This window comes from Nanorana parkeri, unplaced genomic scaffold, assembly GCF_000935625.1.
Source record: "Nanorana parkeri isolate BGI_ZX_2015 unplaced genomic scaffold, ASM93562v1 scaffold822, whole genome shotgun sequence".
Classification (NCBI taxonomy): Eukaryota; Metazoa; Chordata; class Amphibia; order Anura; family Dicroglossidae; genus Nanorana; species Nanorana parkeri.
In genome coordinates this window covers 572,343-588,332 of record NW_017307090.1, presented here as the reverse complement: position 1 = coordinate 588,332, position 15,990 = coordinate 572,343, and the positions used below count along the sequence as shown (strand labels likewise).

Here is a 15,990-nt window from a genome sequence, read left to right as displayed (position 1 = left end):
CTTACTTTTAGAAGGTGGGCCCTCAATTGTCTGCAGGCCAGCGGCGGGTGAGGGAGCTCACGGCGAGGAGGAGACCAGCGGTGGACATGGCTTTTGCGGCGACTGAGGGAGCTCACGGCTAGGAGGAGACCAGCGGCCGGCATGACTTATGCGGCGCGTGAGGCAGCTCGCGGCGGGTGAGAGAGCTCACGGCTAGGAGACCAGCAGCGTGCGCGGCTTCGGCCTGTTCGGTGGGCGTGGCTTATGCGGTGGCGGCGGCCTGTGCGGTGGGCACGTCGGGAGCAGCGTGTGACGTGCGACTCAGGCCGTGTGCGGAGCCCCGAACAGGCTAAGCAATCGATAGCCGACGAATCGACGATCGAAAACGTTGCCAACGTTTTCAATCGTCGATTTTAATCGACTTAATCGATTAACTGTTGCAGCTCTAGTGTTATTAAAAGCAAGCCAGAAAATTGTAAAATACAAGGCAGAATTACCTGTAGGCAGCTATTGACATATACTTTACGAATAGCACTTTTCCAATTTCTAATTTAATTTTTAAAGACTGAGCCACTATACCATGAACCCCCTTTTATGTGGTTCATCTTTCCTGATGACACCCTAAATCTGAGTACTGATCCTCTTCATCTAATCGGACAGGTCTTTTACTTGGCTGCCTCACTTAAAGCATTGCTTCCCTTCTGGGAGTCCTACCTCTGTCAATCACCTGACTATAATGAGCAGGTTTCCGATAGCCTTCTATGACCTGTGTGGAACTCTGCACAAACAAGCTTCTTGGAAACTGTGTGGTAACCCTTTTGCCTTCAACAATTTCCATCCTGCCTCCACTGCTAGGGCTTCAGGGTAAGGGGGAATCTCCACTGTCTGGTACAGAAGTTGCGGGAGATACTTTTTACCACCTCTCCCATGGAAGAGGGAAACGGGTAGTAAGGCAGGGCTTTTAAAAGAAATCTTTAGTTTTGTCCTATTATCATTTTTTTATTATTTTTTTTTTAATTCTTTATTTATAAATCAAAATTTTACAGCATAAACATAACATATGCAAGATAGATAAATGAGGACGTATAGGTATAAAATGTAAGAGATATATCTAGATCCAGTTGTCGCTGTCAATTAACTAGCAAAAGGCCAGGCTGTAACAATCTAACATAGTAGGCAGAATAAGAGTATTTTGAATGAGTGTAGCGTAGACTGAGATGCTGATTGGTTGCCGTGGGCAACTGCTCCAGATTCTGACTGCTCAAGTTTTGATAAATTTTCCCCCATGTATATGAATCCATTCTGATATTGGATTTTTTTTCTTTTCAGTTTGGAAGCGGTGTTACCATCAATGAAAATCCTGGATATGTTGAAGAATAATATTAAGCAGCCTGTATGGATAAATGCTGACATACTGACAGGTCCTGGGGGAAGTGCCAAGCCAGTAGATGCTGGAGAATTCCTCCAGACTGTGTCATCATTTTTCCCAGATGTGACATTGTCGTTGGGTTGGACTACTGGATGGCTACCAGGCCAAAAAAATGAAGGTATAATCTAGACTACCATGAACCCGAGCGTTACATGTGTTTTGTTGCTAGTGCATTAAATATAAAATGTGCTTATTTAGGTTTAAATAGCCACCATTAAGTATCAAGGGACCATAGATCTAGATACTATATAATCTCTAACAACAGTGTGCCATTTCCTTGGAATGGGATGAATATTTAAGTTAGTCCAGTGGTGGCAAATGCAGAAGTGCGTGTCGTGTAGTGGCAGTGAGTGCACAAATGTTCATGGAGTGCAGTTTATATGTACAATTTCATAAGGCTTGTTGTATAATTTCTCTACTTGTTTTTCCTTCAGTAAATATGCTAAAGGCTGATAACACTGTCCACACTAGAAAGTTGTCTGTGTGCATTGAAAGGGTTTTTCGGGTTCTTAAGCAATGTCAACAAGTCTTCTCTTGAGTAGAGTATGGAAGTGTTAAAACCCCCAGACCTGTTTATATTGATTTGTGGTTTTGGGAGATTCACCCCTTTTCCTTTTCTTTTTGAGTGTGGGAAATCCAAAAGGTTACCAGAACAGGAGTTGTGGTGAAATCTTCCTGTTGGGACCAGAACAGGAGTTGTGGTGAAATCTTCCTGTTGGGATACCTGTTCTGGGGCACTCATCTAAGATGGGAATTCCCTTATTTTGTTCTCTCCCTTTTATGTTGTGTCTTTGGAGATGTGGAAATCTCCACAATGGGATACAGACAGCAAAAAGAAAACCTCACAGGTTTATTAACCATTCCCTACTCTACGCAAAACTAAAAAAAATAAATAATAATTTGGCTTTTAAAATTGGTAAATAAAATAAGCTGTTCGTTTACTTCGCATTCTGTGCTTGGCCACCATTACAGGGCTTGCCATGGAACCCCCCAATCAAAAGTTGTCTTTTACATGACAAATCTATCTCTTTTTAGTTAAATGTGTTGTTATTTTTTTCCTTTATTTAATGTGTTTACAACAGCAAATGGACTTTAAGTTAAGCCACGACAAGGTAACAATTTATAAATAGTGTCCCTAATATTGAGTCTGTTCGTTTCCTGTTGGTTTGTCACTTTTGGTACATGGTACATAACTGGATTTGACCCTGAGCATTATTATTATCAATGAGTGACTCACCTCTTACTGAATTCAGAGAATGTTTGTTCCAGAGAGAAATAATATACATATTTACTTGCCAATATACGTATTAATGAAGCTCTCTGACCAAATGCTTATATCTGTTTTTGCGTTCTGGACAAAGAACGTCCTTGATGTGAATAGCAGAAGAGGTTGAGACTGGTGTTCATGATGTTGGCACAGACGTAAAACCTGTTATCTTCTGAAGGACAAATGTGCTTTCACTTGTGTGAGTAGACGTCCATAGGAAATTAAGTACTTTGCTATATATATATAGCCATTGACATCACTGTGATGTTTAACATTTTTGTTCATGAACATCACCTTTTCTTAGTAGAGAGAACAAACACCGGAAAAACATTCTTAACAGATTGTTTGGCTTAATATTGATGTTGGAGCTCAGTGCTTTTTTATTTGTACCCGTTTTATGTGTTTTACAGAGTACCCTTCCATCACTTAAAGTCCAACTCCAGATAAAACTTTTAGTTTTAAATTGAATGAGTCAGGGTTTTTGTCACAATGTCCGCCAATCCATGTTGGTCCCTGGTGCTTGGCTGTCAGCCTATGGTTTTTCACAGGGCTGCAGCCAGTCTGCACACCTCCTCCCCTATTTAGCACTATCTCACTTGTTGCTTTTCATTCGAGTAACAAGTCTTATTTCTTGTGTCGGACCCCTTGTGTTTCCCCTGATCTCCTGTGCTTGTATACCTTTTTGGATCCCTGCTTTGTGCTCATTCTCCTGTGACTGCAAACTCACTGTTGGCTATTTCCCCTTTTGCTTGGTTCTTTGGTTCTTGTGTTCCCATTTATTGTAGTTCTTGAGTGCTGGTCTTCTACCTTGTTTGTACGTTTCCTCCCTCCATCTCAGTGCTCTCTTTCATGTGCCTGTACTTGGTACATTCCCCCAGTGCTATCCTTGTGCACGGCATCTGGTGCATCCGTGGCCGTGGTACGCATTTCTCCCATTGCACAGCTTTCAGTGTATTTCTGTTTGAGTCTTCCCCTGTGCATATCACCTAGAGTGCCGGTAGTTCTGTGTTATGTAAATTTTTCTGTGTTATTATCAATGAGTGACTCACCTCTTACTGAATTCAGAGAATGTTTGTTCCAGAGAGAAATAATATACATATTTACTTGCCAATATACGTATTAATGAAGCTCTCTGACCAAATGCTTATATCTGTTTTTGCGTTCTGTTTTTGCGTACTTAATTTCCTATGGTCGTCTACTCACACAAGTGAAAGCACATCTCTGTTTCCTAGCCCTGTACTCGCACCATCCCTTGTGTGCATATTCCCTGCGATACATGTTCACAGTGTGAGCTGTGATTCCTTGTTTGAGATCCTGCTTGTCCTACTAGTGGATGGTAATTGTCTCCTTCAGTGAGCCCTTGCACCTGTCTTTCCTGTGTATCTCTTGTACCTGTGGGTACACCTGTTGTGTGTTCTCTTCCTTCTAGTGCCTCTTTTTGTACCTTGTACCCTGTATGCACCTTGTGTCTTGTCCAGTGTGCTGTGGTCCCTGAGTACCCGCTGGCACTGTGCCTGCATGGGTGTGTCAGAGAGCTGCAACCTGGGAGCTGCCTCGCAGCTCAACATCCACACCATCAGTGGCTTTGGTGAGGACCAGGCGGCTCCTTATATCCTGCGACTCTGGCACACTGTCTCTACATTTGATGTGCGGTCACACTGTCCCTGCATCTTCAGAGACCGGTATCCATTCATATTCCTAATTAGGTCACAATATACTGCTCCCCAAGACCCGGAGTTTACTATTCCTGGTGCTCTGGTTCCCAAATCGTGACAGTTTTATTGTTGTCGGTGGCACCCTTGGGATTTCTCCTCACCTCCTTTTGTGGTTATCGTGACATCTCTCTGAAATTATGATCATGGTTATTTCTATGTGTTTCTAGAGCTTCAGCACTTTTTTAGCTGTTTGTGTCTTTTTGGGTGCTTACCCTCTTCTTCCTCTGCAGCCAATGAAACAGGAAGTGAGAAAACATTTAGAAAACAGAAACTCAGGCAGCAATAACAACTTGACGGAGGTTCTATCCCCTGCCTACTCTATCCAAACATTAAAGAAATGTTTTGACTGAAAGAGTTTTTGTATTCACTTCATTTTAATTTCCTATCAGCCCTGCAATAATAATCAGATACAGGAGCCATTCTGAACTACAGTAGACCGCTAATCATTTTTAGATGAAGAACACTTTCTTCACAGTTCAGGCTTTAAAGTATGAAATAAGAATTCGCCATTATGCTGCCCACCCTTAAATTTAATTACTTGCCTTCACTACTACTTTACAATCCCATGATGGCCCAGTCACATGAACACATGCCTAGGCATTTGGTCTCATCATTCATGAAGGGCAGGATCAGACTTCAGATTGGCTGATTACATGCCCCTGAATGCCTTTAATGAAGTCACTGATGGCCATAGAATCCTGGAGGAATTATATCTGCAGCAAAGGTATGGCTCCTGTATCATGGTTTCTGTTACCTTCTGTAACTTCAAATAAACATGGTCAGAGATATATTAACATATTTTTACTTTAATGCATTATTGCAATAATAGTAAAATGTGGTAAAAACATGTACGTTGATAAAAGTTCTCTCCACTTCCGCTTATTTCCAATTGGTTGATCAGAACCAATGTTGAAGAAACTAGTTTGCCTTCTTTAGCTGTGAAGAAATCTCCTACAACTGGCACAGGATTATGGTCGGGATTTGGCTGCACTTCTTTTCTTTTTTGACACTAAACTCAGTTACCGTATATACTCGAGAATAAGCCGACCCGAATATAAGCCGAGGTACCTAATTTTACCACAAAAAACTGGGAAAAAATATTGACTCGAGTATAAGCCGAGGGGGGCATTTTTCAGCACAAAAAATGGGCTGAAAAACTCGGCTTATACTCGAGTATATACGGTAACCTTAAAAATGCATTGAAGTACCCTAACTATTAACAAAAATGTATCTTATTTGTGTGTTACTGAGCTGTAGATCCTCAAATCATTTCTGAATTGGTGCTGACACTGTCCTTCCTTCTGGAGGGTGGCTGCTTTTGTTCCCCATGGTTCCTGTGTGTGCTGTAAAGTAGCCACCGCTCCAAGCTCACTCCCGTGATGGACTACAATCACATGTTTTGTTTGCTAATTTGTATTGAAATTATAGTCTATCACAGCAGTGAGCTTGGAGCGGTGGCTACTTTACAACACACACAGGGACCATGGGGAACAAAAACCCTCCCCACTGCCTTTTGCGTCAGTAGTGATCACGGTTATTTCTATCTGTGCCCCAAACTCCACCAGGGGCATATACATCAAAAGAAGCTGAAAAGGTTCCAACCTTTCCCCACTGTCTATAACTCCCTTAAAATGAATAGATTTCCACTTTAAATGCATTTATACTTGTTGCCAAACGTTATCGTTTAGTACTTTCTATTTGTGGGTTTTGCGTCAGAGCCCCAAGGACATCACTTCACAGCTTCAGTGTTTACAGTAAAACAGTTCAATGGAGTTAATCTGGTTAGAGGAAATGACATAAAATTATATATAATAATAATACATCTTATTTCCCAGATATTTAGTAGTGTTGATAACAGACAATACGGTTAAACTCTATTAACTGGCTTTTCTTCTAGCAGTGCTGTGGCAAGACCTAACACACTGCAGCTGTCACACGCTGGCTCTATACCAAGAGCTGATCAATCACATGACCGCTGATCAGTCAGCTCTTCCAGCACAGTGCAACGCTTATCAGTCACTGCCAACCCATCCCGATGGGCTTATTTGTCTGTCAATCTGCTATCTCCACCTACAGTATCAGCATCCTTATGCCTATTCTCCCCTTCCTGAGCTTTGCTATACAGGAGAATGTAAGAGGCTCATACCAGGTTAATTTTAGGTGCTTACATTGTTCGCATTTTAATAAAAAAAACATTTATTATTGTATTAAGATGTACGGAGCTTCATTAATTTGTGTCTTTGATACTTTTCAATTTCAACTTTAATTTTGAGGGAACTAACTCCATCACGATGGGGCTGGCATCAGGCATGCGCCATTTGTGGACCCTGTAGAGGATTTATGGAGAAAACAATGTCTGTGCTAAAACAATGGTATAGTGCAGTGGTTCTCTTTCTAGGGCCGGGACCCCTTGGTAACATTTGCAGAGTTGTGGTGACCCCCAAAGGTAAAATTTAGGGATGACGCGGCTGCTGCAGCGACATCTGGCGGCGTGGCGGGAGAACTGACACTGCTGCGCTAGGAGAGAGCAGAGGAGGACTCTCGCCTTGCACAGCGACCCACAGGTTGAGAACCACTGCTATAGGCAAAGACAGGACCGGGCTCTGCAGCTGGAACTAGAAGAATTGGATTTAAAGTGTGTGGCTATATAACGTATGAGGTACATACTCCGTAGTACTGTCACTGATGGGGATGGGCTCGGGCATGTTCGTAGCTCCACATGCCGAGCCCGCCAGGAAGCTGGCAGCGCGCAGAGCCAATCACAGGCACTGAGACATTGCTTGAATACATACATATTGCACCCGCCCTCTGCTGCTGTCAATCACTAGAAGGGGACCTGATGGAGAACTTCAGGTCACCCTCTGCTGATTGGCAAGGCGGGTGCAATAGCTAGTTTGCTATTGGCTTTTGCAAAGTGAAATAGCCAATAGGAATCTAGCTATTCATTCCTATGGTGGGTTTTTTTTTTCTGACTTACGGCGGCCCCCGATTTAAAAAAAACAAAACAGAGCAGAGAAAGGTCCCGACCTTTCCGGGAGAAAGTGTTTCTCTCCCGGCGGCCGAGAGCCACTAGGCGACCCCTGGCAAATCGTAATTCGACCCCCGAGGGGGTCCCGACCCACAGGTTGAGAACCACTGCTATAGTGTCATATCTGTGCATGTGTGGTGGACACGCTTGGCAGGTCTTCAATAACATGCATTTGCAGCTTAGTTACCCAGCAAAAAGGTAGCATGTTTGATAGGTGCTCTTTGGACAGAAAAATGGTGCTGTTTTTTTTAATAATATGGTATTGCTACCGTGCCTGCATGGTAGCTGCTATGGGGCAACACAAAATGATGCCATTAGTGCACATTCATGGTAGGAGCAGTTTCAAGGAGTCCTGAGAAATGATGCCACTTACTTGCATGCCCTGTGAGTTGTCTTCATCCTGCAATAGAGCTAGAAGGACTATGCCAGTCAATGATATGGCATTTGGGCAATGTACATAATGGAACAGCTCTGCTATGGCTGTTGACTCGATGGAGAGCGATGAGTGTGCCAGGTGACAGGTCCTCTCTGTAGACACCTATTTTCTTTGTGTGCTTCATAAGTTTATGTGCACTGACACACACTTCTGTACTCGCCTCCAATGGGCTGACGCACATTTCTGTACTTACCGCCAATGCAACGTTGTGCACCAATTCACTCTTTACCGCTGCACCAACACATACTAATTCCCTTGCCACCACAGCAGTGATGCACACTTATTTTCATGATGCCACTGCACTGACACACGCTTACTCATTTGCTACCATTGCACAATGTACACTTTTGCACTCGCCACAACTCCACTGGTGTGCCCTTTTACTGCTGCTGCACTGATACATACTTCCAAATTCATTCCAGTCAAAGAACAGGCTCTCCTTTGCAAGCAAATGATAAACACAGTTAAAATAAGATAATCCATAAATGACAGGTTATGTTACAAGGGGTCTTTTTTACCTAATGTATGCTTTCATCTTTGTTTGGAAAGTGTATACAATATAACCTTCCCCTCAACAATGCAATTTTATACAATAATCCTAAAAACATTGTAGAATCACAATGGGGTTCTCTTCTATAGCTTTGCAGCCCACTGTGTGTTTTCAGACCCTTTATAATGTTACTAATGTTCTCTACAAGGCCTTTATGCAGGGGTCTCTTTATTCATCCTACATACTGTAAATCTCAGCTACAGTCTAATAAATTGACTACAGTGCTGGTATTATAGGATTAAAAATATCCAGTTCCATCGCATTTCCAGTAACGTAAAACAGTATTAGGTTTAATAGCAACAGCATGTATTTTCCATCTGCATCTCACTGACAAACCAAATATTTTAATGATATTTGTTTATAAAACCAAAATGTCTTGTAGGATAATGTCTCCCCTGGAGATAATCTTGGGCTGTGTATTGACCAAAATCTCCTGATAATAATTCACACTTCATACTACTACTATGTTATGCATAGTACATATTATTGTATTATTATACAGGATTGATATAGTGCCAACAGTTTACACAGCGCTTTACAAAATGGGGGAGACAGTACAGTTACAATACAATTTCAGTACAATCGGATGCCTATTACATATAGTACTATGTTATTCATAGTAACAAACTGGATTTTTGTTTCATTGTAAGCTCCAATCCTTTTTCTTGCTGAATATGAAAATATATCTATCAACCCTAACTCTCCATGGTAGTTACAGGGGTTTAGCTAAATTCACCTGATATGTAAAGTAACACTGCACAGGAATGTATCTCCTCTTTAGACAGTTTATGGTAAGTTTTTTTTTTTTCTCTTTGCAATAAAGCACATCTATTAAAAATGGAGAAAATTATATTTACTACAGCACTGCCGTGTTAATATATGGAAAAAGCAATCCCCCAACCCAGATGAACCCTCACCTGTTGCCAGTAAAGGGCATTTCCTTTTGATAAATCTTGATTTTTCACACAAAGTTTTACTGTGCTCCTGGGAATGTGAACTTCTTACTAGACTGGGAAGTAAGGGGTAAACTAGTTGGGGGACAGGTCATTTTTTCTTTTTTTGTTTGTGTGTGGGAGAATTGTGGGGGTTTCCCTGCGTCTATCACAAAGTACAGAACCATTTTACGTATATTACTTATGGGCCTTTTTATAATTTAGAATAATGTAAGAATATGTAATACATTCATTTCATTAGAAATCTGTGAATATTGGGTGAAAGTTGTTTGACCCCTGGCTGTCACAGAAGGATACTTAGTTACACTGTAAATAAAACGGGATTGAATTATTTTATGTTCTTATAAAGTTAATTCTTTACTCTGTATGTTTTCTCTTCCATTTCTGTGGACCCTTTTGTATAAACCTCCTGTGGATATGTTCAAACTCCAAGACATCAGGTTCTTCTTTTGTAAGGAATTTGGCAGTCAACTGTATGTCAGCTGGGCTGAATGTAGTTCAACTCAGGAGTGCAGAGGAAAGGCAATGCTGAAGCTGAGCATAAGTGTTGTCACCCTATGAGAGGAAGTGCCTGTTGATACACTTTATGTAATATGATTTACATGAATTTGCACTTTAATACAATGAATGATGCAATGCCTACATTATTCACCTGGATGATAGAATTCTAATGTAGAAAGTGCTTCCTATATTTGCAATGTGCATCTCTAAGCCTCCCTACGCCATTATAGCTGATCATTTTTTACATCCCAGTCACAGACCTTGTGAAGGGCTGCCTCGGGCTGATTGCCTGGATGTGGATTCACCTGATCATTTAAGGAATGATGAATGCTTCTGAGTGGCTTTTTACTAGATACGTGTACTGATAAGTGTAAATAAATTATGATCATGTGACAGGAAACAATACCGGCGCCTCCACGTGCAATATCGGCCAGTTGCAATGGTAACGAACACACTGAAGAGGCAGCTCCCACAGGTTAAAGGACCTTCAATCTGAGAGACCACAAAAAGGAGCGCCTCCATAGTGTAAAACGAATTTTAATGATAAAAACGCACAACTGTATTGTACTTAAAAGGCATGTAGAAAACAATGGGATGTCAAATCATCAAAAGCTGAAGTCTGAAAAGATGTGCAGCATCAGCGTCCACTGACCCTGTGTGGTCTCGGTTTACATGGTGCCCCAGTGGGCGTGGCCCATAAACATGTAAACCTAGACCACACAGGGGCAGTGGGCGCTGATGCTGCACATCTTTTCAGACTTCCGCTGCCAGATGATTTGACATCCCATTGTTTTCTACATGCCTTTTAAGTTCAATACAGTTGTGCGTTTTTATCATTAAAATTGGTTTTACACTATTAAGCGCTCCTTTTTTGTTTTTTGTCTCTCAAATTATGATCATGACCAACCTTTGTGGCAGGAAATGGAGCTATTGATGATCATTTAAAATTGTTCAATAAAATGTGTTTGTTTTACAGGTTACAGCTGGGAAATGGTGAAAGAAATGGCAGAGATATGTAATACTTTGAGCCAACAAGTGACTTTTGCAGTGAGGGCGGCACTGGTGAGACAGTCATGGCCTCAGCTGCAGTGGCTGTTGCAGACCTCAGACAGGTAATTATGTTCAGTTAATAATTTTTTTTAAGGTTACGATTTGTGTATTATGACCTCATAAACAAATTACTTTGCGATTTCCGTATACTGTGGCTATAAGGATTGCTGGTACCACTATCCGGTTCATTTGTTTTTGTTTTGCCGCATTTAACACTGAATGCCAGGCAGATTTAAAAAAATTATAATGCAGGTACACAGCTTAGACTCTGAAAGGAAGAAGCAGTATGAGTACCAGATTGCATGTGCTAACAAGGGACATGCCAAAAGGAGGTGGCCTCTCCTTCCTTATCCAATCACCGGCTGGGGGAAGAGTCAGGACCTACTTGTATTATTTAACTGCAGTAGGTCTCCATGCTGCTGTACCTGAGCCTGTGAACAGAGATGCTTAAAGGAGAAGTTGATTTAAAACATTTTTACCATGTTACCTTAAAGCGGAAACCCTTTAACTAAAAACCACTTCAGCATGCAGCTCTGCATGCTGATATGAAATCATCTTACATTCACTAGTTAAAAAAACATATTTTTCTTTAACTTACAAACATTGGTTTTCTACTTACTGGTTCTCTTGGGCTTTAGGGATGTAATCGTGCCCAAACATTGCATCCTGTTAAAATCAGCAGTGCATTGCTGGGAAATCTCATCTGCACTCTCATGAGATCTCAGGGAAAGGCATTTTCCTCCCCTGATATGATGTGCATGGTCACATGTCCTAGTCAGGTATGGGTAAAGTTCCTCTTTAACTGGACACATCAATTTGGTTAGTTTTCTATTGGGAAGGTCACTGGTGGTGGAAGAAAGTGTTTTTTACCTTTTAATAGACCTGATGCTACTTTTTTATTCGATTGAACACAATAAATCATGCTTCTTTTTTGCCTTGTGATTTCTTCAGAGCACTTTGGGATGAATTAATTGAATGAACATATTGTACTCTATTGACCTTTTTATTTTATATCATTTATTTTATATTTGTTAGTGCCATAGGTTAAATACTTTTTTTTTTATCTCGCAGTGCAGATTGTGGATTTGACAGATGGAAGTAAACACTATGGGGGTGATTTATAAATCATCTGCTTAGCCATATGATGGGTGAATGCCATTCGCACAGCATTCCCACCACTAGATGTAGCCGAGGAGCATAGGCGTATGGCTGGTCAGATGCTTTTTAAATCATCCCCTTTATGTAGAGATCAATCTCCAACCTATCATGAAGTCCTAATGACATCCTAGCTTGTTAAGTAAAATTCCAGAAATCTTTGACAAAGATGATGAAGGTCGCCTCTTCACTAAGATTTATTCACCGTTTTAATGCCAATAAAAAAACTCCTAATTAACTCCTATCCCCTATATGGGTGTCATAAAATGTCTAGAGACTTTACTTTGACAGGTGGTGATGGTACCTTGGCCTGCACAGTAGTGTTCAGCTCTCCTAATTCTCATGGGTCTTCTCGAACAACATATTGAACATTGGTTCGAGAACCACTGCGCTAGGACTAGATGTCTAAATAGATGACAGGACCAGCAGCAACTCTGTGTAGGGTTGAATATCTAATGTAGCAAGCAAGTTGCGCTCGGTCTTAAGTGGATGTGGACTCCAAAAGTAAAAAAGGACAAACATCAATAAGTGAATTATCAAAAAATGTGAAACGATCTCTCAGTTGAAAAGGGAACCATAAACAATGTATAGATGTCGAAAATCATTATTACGGCATGTGATGAATAGGTAATAGATTCAGACACATCCCGGTGTATCAGTAAATGTATATGTGACAGACGTACCGGGCTCGAACACTATAGTCCAGAGACCCTCTGTATTTAAACAAATATAACAAAAAATACTTAATTGCGATCCTAATATAAGTGACCAGTGGGTCCAAAAATCTTGCATGTGTAAACTTGATCACATTTTTTGATAATTCACTTATTGATGTTTGTCCTTTTTTACTTTTGGAATCCACATCCACTTAAGACCGAGCGCAACTTGCTTGCTACATAACATATTGAACATTACACTTGGTGCAAGTAATCACATATTTTGTAACCACATTTTGGTGTAACAATGAAGAAACTAGTTTTTTGGCCAGAGTTCAGCGTAAAGAACATGCTATTCAGTTGACACAATAGACAAGGCTAGTTATGCATGTTTAGGTGTGGCCTTGTCTTCTTTGCTTCTGAGCTTTTTTACTGATAAATAATTTTAAACGTGAAAATAAAAAGATCGCTAAGACTTCGAAAAATCTCTGCATCCTCTTGTTTGAATGTATGACAGCTTGGCCTTTGCCAGGCTGCTTTGTGTCACTGAACCGATTTGTTCTGTACCTGTGTAGGAAACACTAATCTGTAATTATGGTGCTTACTGCATTCTAGATGAAGCCTATTGAACAATGGATATTTTTAGAAGCAAGTCATAATACTGTTCACTTGTCGACTCATCCTCAGCATAGAGACTGATAATCAATAACAATGGCTCATTGCAGGTACAGCTTGACTGTCTGGGCTGGAAAAGACGATGTCTATTCAGTGGAGGACCTGTTATACATCCGAGAGCACTCTAAGGAAGACCAGATATTTTATGATGTGTTTGAGCCTCAGAAGAGCCAACTCAAAGAGCACGTGGATCAGAAATTTAAATAGAAGCGCTCTTAAAATGTGAAAAAATTTCAAACTGCTTGGCTTCAGTGCGTCTTGTTGTTTCTTCATTTTGGTGCAGGGTCTTTGTAGTTTTGACACTGACCCTAGTATAGGAAGGCATTATACTATTAGCACTGACAAGGTAAGTATGTTTTTAAAACGATCACTTTAGCATTGGGGGTAAGTCCAGGGTTACGGTTTTTTAATAAATATTGGCTAAAATTTCAATTTAAAGTCCATTTCCACCTTTTGTTAGTGATTAGCATTTATTGTGGTAATGAAGAGGTGCAGTGATGATGTACATAAGTGCACATTTTCATGACTCACATTGCAGACTTTCTTCATTTTCTTATTGAAGGTTTTTTTAGCCTTGAAGCCTAAAATGTCAAAATTTTCTTTACAGGAAACTCAGTCTAACACCAGGATGCCAGACTGTAATCAGCTGCCCCCCTCCCTGTCACCCATTGTAACATGATCAGTAAACACCAACTCTGCCTTTACGCACAATACACTGTCAGGAGGGGGGAGAAGAAATACATACATTGCTTGCACTGCACGGAGGCAGCGATTTCCATGAGAATATGAAGAGTAAAGCTAAGAAAAAATTTAAGTTCATATGCCTGCTTCATGTACGCTTAGTGTACATTGCTGGCATATGTTTTTGAAAAATACCTCTACAAAAGTGGAAATGGGCTTTAAAGTATATGTCAGAGCAAAATAAGTAAAAAGAAAACTATACAGTACATACAGTGTCCTGGGAAAAAAACAACCAATCTTTATTCAAGCATGAATAAAACATCATTGAATGCTGTCCTAATTCCATAGATGCTCAGGACTTTGGTATGGAGGCTGTTGTAACCATGAGGACAGAATAGTTACTCAGGCCCAGTCTTGAAGGTTGCGGACCTGATTCAAACATTCCTTTTTGTGGAATACTATGAAGCTAGGATTGTCATAAAATATGATGGGGGGAATTTATCAAAACTAGTGCAGACAAAATGTGGAGCAGATTTGCATTGCAGCCAATCAGCTTCTCTCTCTCATTTTCAAATCTTACCTGAGCAAACCGAAGAGAGATGCTGATTGGTTACTATGGGCAACTGCTCCAGATTCTGTTTGCTCCAGTTTTGATACATTCCCCCCAATATATATTTTTTGTGTGTTTAAAAAAATCTACATTGTATAGATTTGTTACTAGACTATTAAAGATTTTCGTATCAGAGCAGATCTGGCATCCTTCTTGCATAATGAGTTTGGTTGTAGCCTGAGAATGTGCAGCCATACTGCTGCAAATAGTGTCTGTGTGTGTGGTGTGTGTGTGTATAAAGACTCCTGAATGTGCACTAGTCACTTAGTTTAAATGCTCAAATCAAAGTTGTTCTAGGGGCATCTGGCTGCTCCCAACCTTCCACATGGTGGCGGGGTTTTCCTCTCATGATAGTTAGGTGTTCTTTCATTCCACTCAATGTTGCAATACATAAAATAGGCACACCAAGCTTTTGTGCAATGGTGAAATCTGGGTATGGCTTAGGTGTATGCGAGTACAGTGTTAAGGGGCCTGGTGTGTAGTGACATACCTTTCCTGCCATGCACACTTTATTTTCTGAAAAGGGGATTACTATGTTATAGAATGTGACTGCTGCTATGTTGTAGACGACTACATTGACTAGTGACTGACTACGGCTGTGCCATAAAGGACCAGATGACTTCTGCTATCTAGTGGAAGACAGTGTGGCTGCTGCTCTACCATAGAAGACTGAGTGCCCATGACTGTGCAAATGGAGACACTTGGAAGACTGCTCCGTATATTCCTTTTAAATATTAATGGGCATGTGTAGCCAGCAAAGATTAGAAAGTGATGCGTGGGACATAAACAAAGCCACAGTTTGGGGAAGGCCATATATGTTGGGGAGAGCATCAAGGTGTTTAGTACATACCGCAGTGGGTTTCAGGGTGTTTACTGCACTATGTGAAAATCCCTGTTTGTAGTTTAAACTTTTTGTGCGTCACTTATCTATGCAGCATTATGGCAGCATCAGGCAACACTAAGTTTTATAGATTCTTTTGAATATCATCTTCAAGGGCATTTCAGTGATGGTATTGCAAGGGATGTTAAACAATATGACTCCTTTTAAGTTGTATTGTCAGATGACATATTATTCCTTTTTCTACACGTATACACAAAAGGTCAATTTCAGGAGTCTGAACTTCTGCTGTAAAGAATGGAACACATTTCTATTCAAAGCTCTATATGGCTACACGTTTCCATTTAACTCGCATAATAAGAATAAGTGAAGTTCATTTTCTAGCACTACTATCCCAGAGGAATCACATGCCTGACAAAAAAAATGAAAGCTCCCATTTTAAATCTATTGATTTAGGAATTCAATTG

At 40.7% G+C, this 15,990-nt stretch overlaps 1 protein-coding gene across 1 annotated transcript in view; it reads left to right on the top strand.

Moving 5' to 3' along the window:
- The window catches only part of FAM151B (family with sequence similarity 151 member B), a 55,102-nt gene extending 41,351 nt beyond the window's left edge, over window positions 1–13,751 (top strand). Inside the window, exons 4-6 of the mRNA XM_018565209.1 lie at window positions 1,309–1,526; window positions 10,835–10,970; window positions 13,445–13,751. Of these exons, the coding sequence (XP_018420711.1) occupies window positions 1,309–1,526; window positions 10,835–10,970; window positions 13,445–13,601 (511 nt within the window). The 3' untranslated portion in view covers window positions 13,602–13,751. The remainder of the gene's footprint in view (window positions 1–1,308; window positions 1,527–10,834; window positions 10,971–13,444) is intronic.
- Window positions 13,752–15,990: the final 2,239 nt, after the last annotated feature.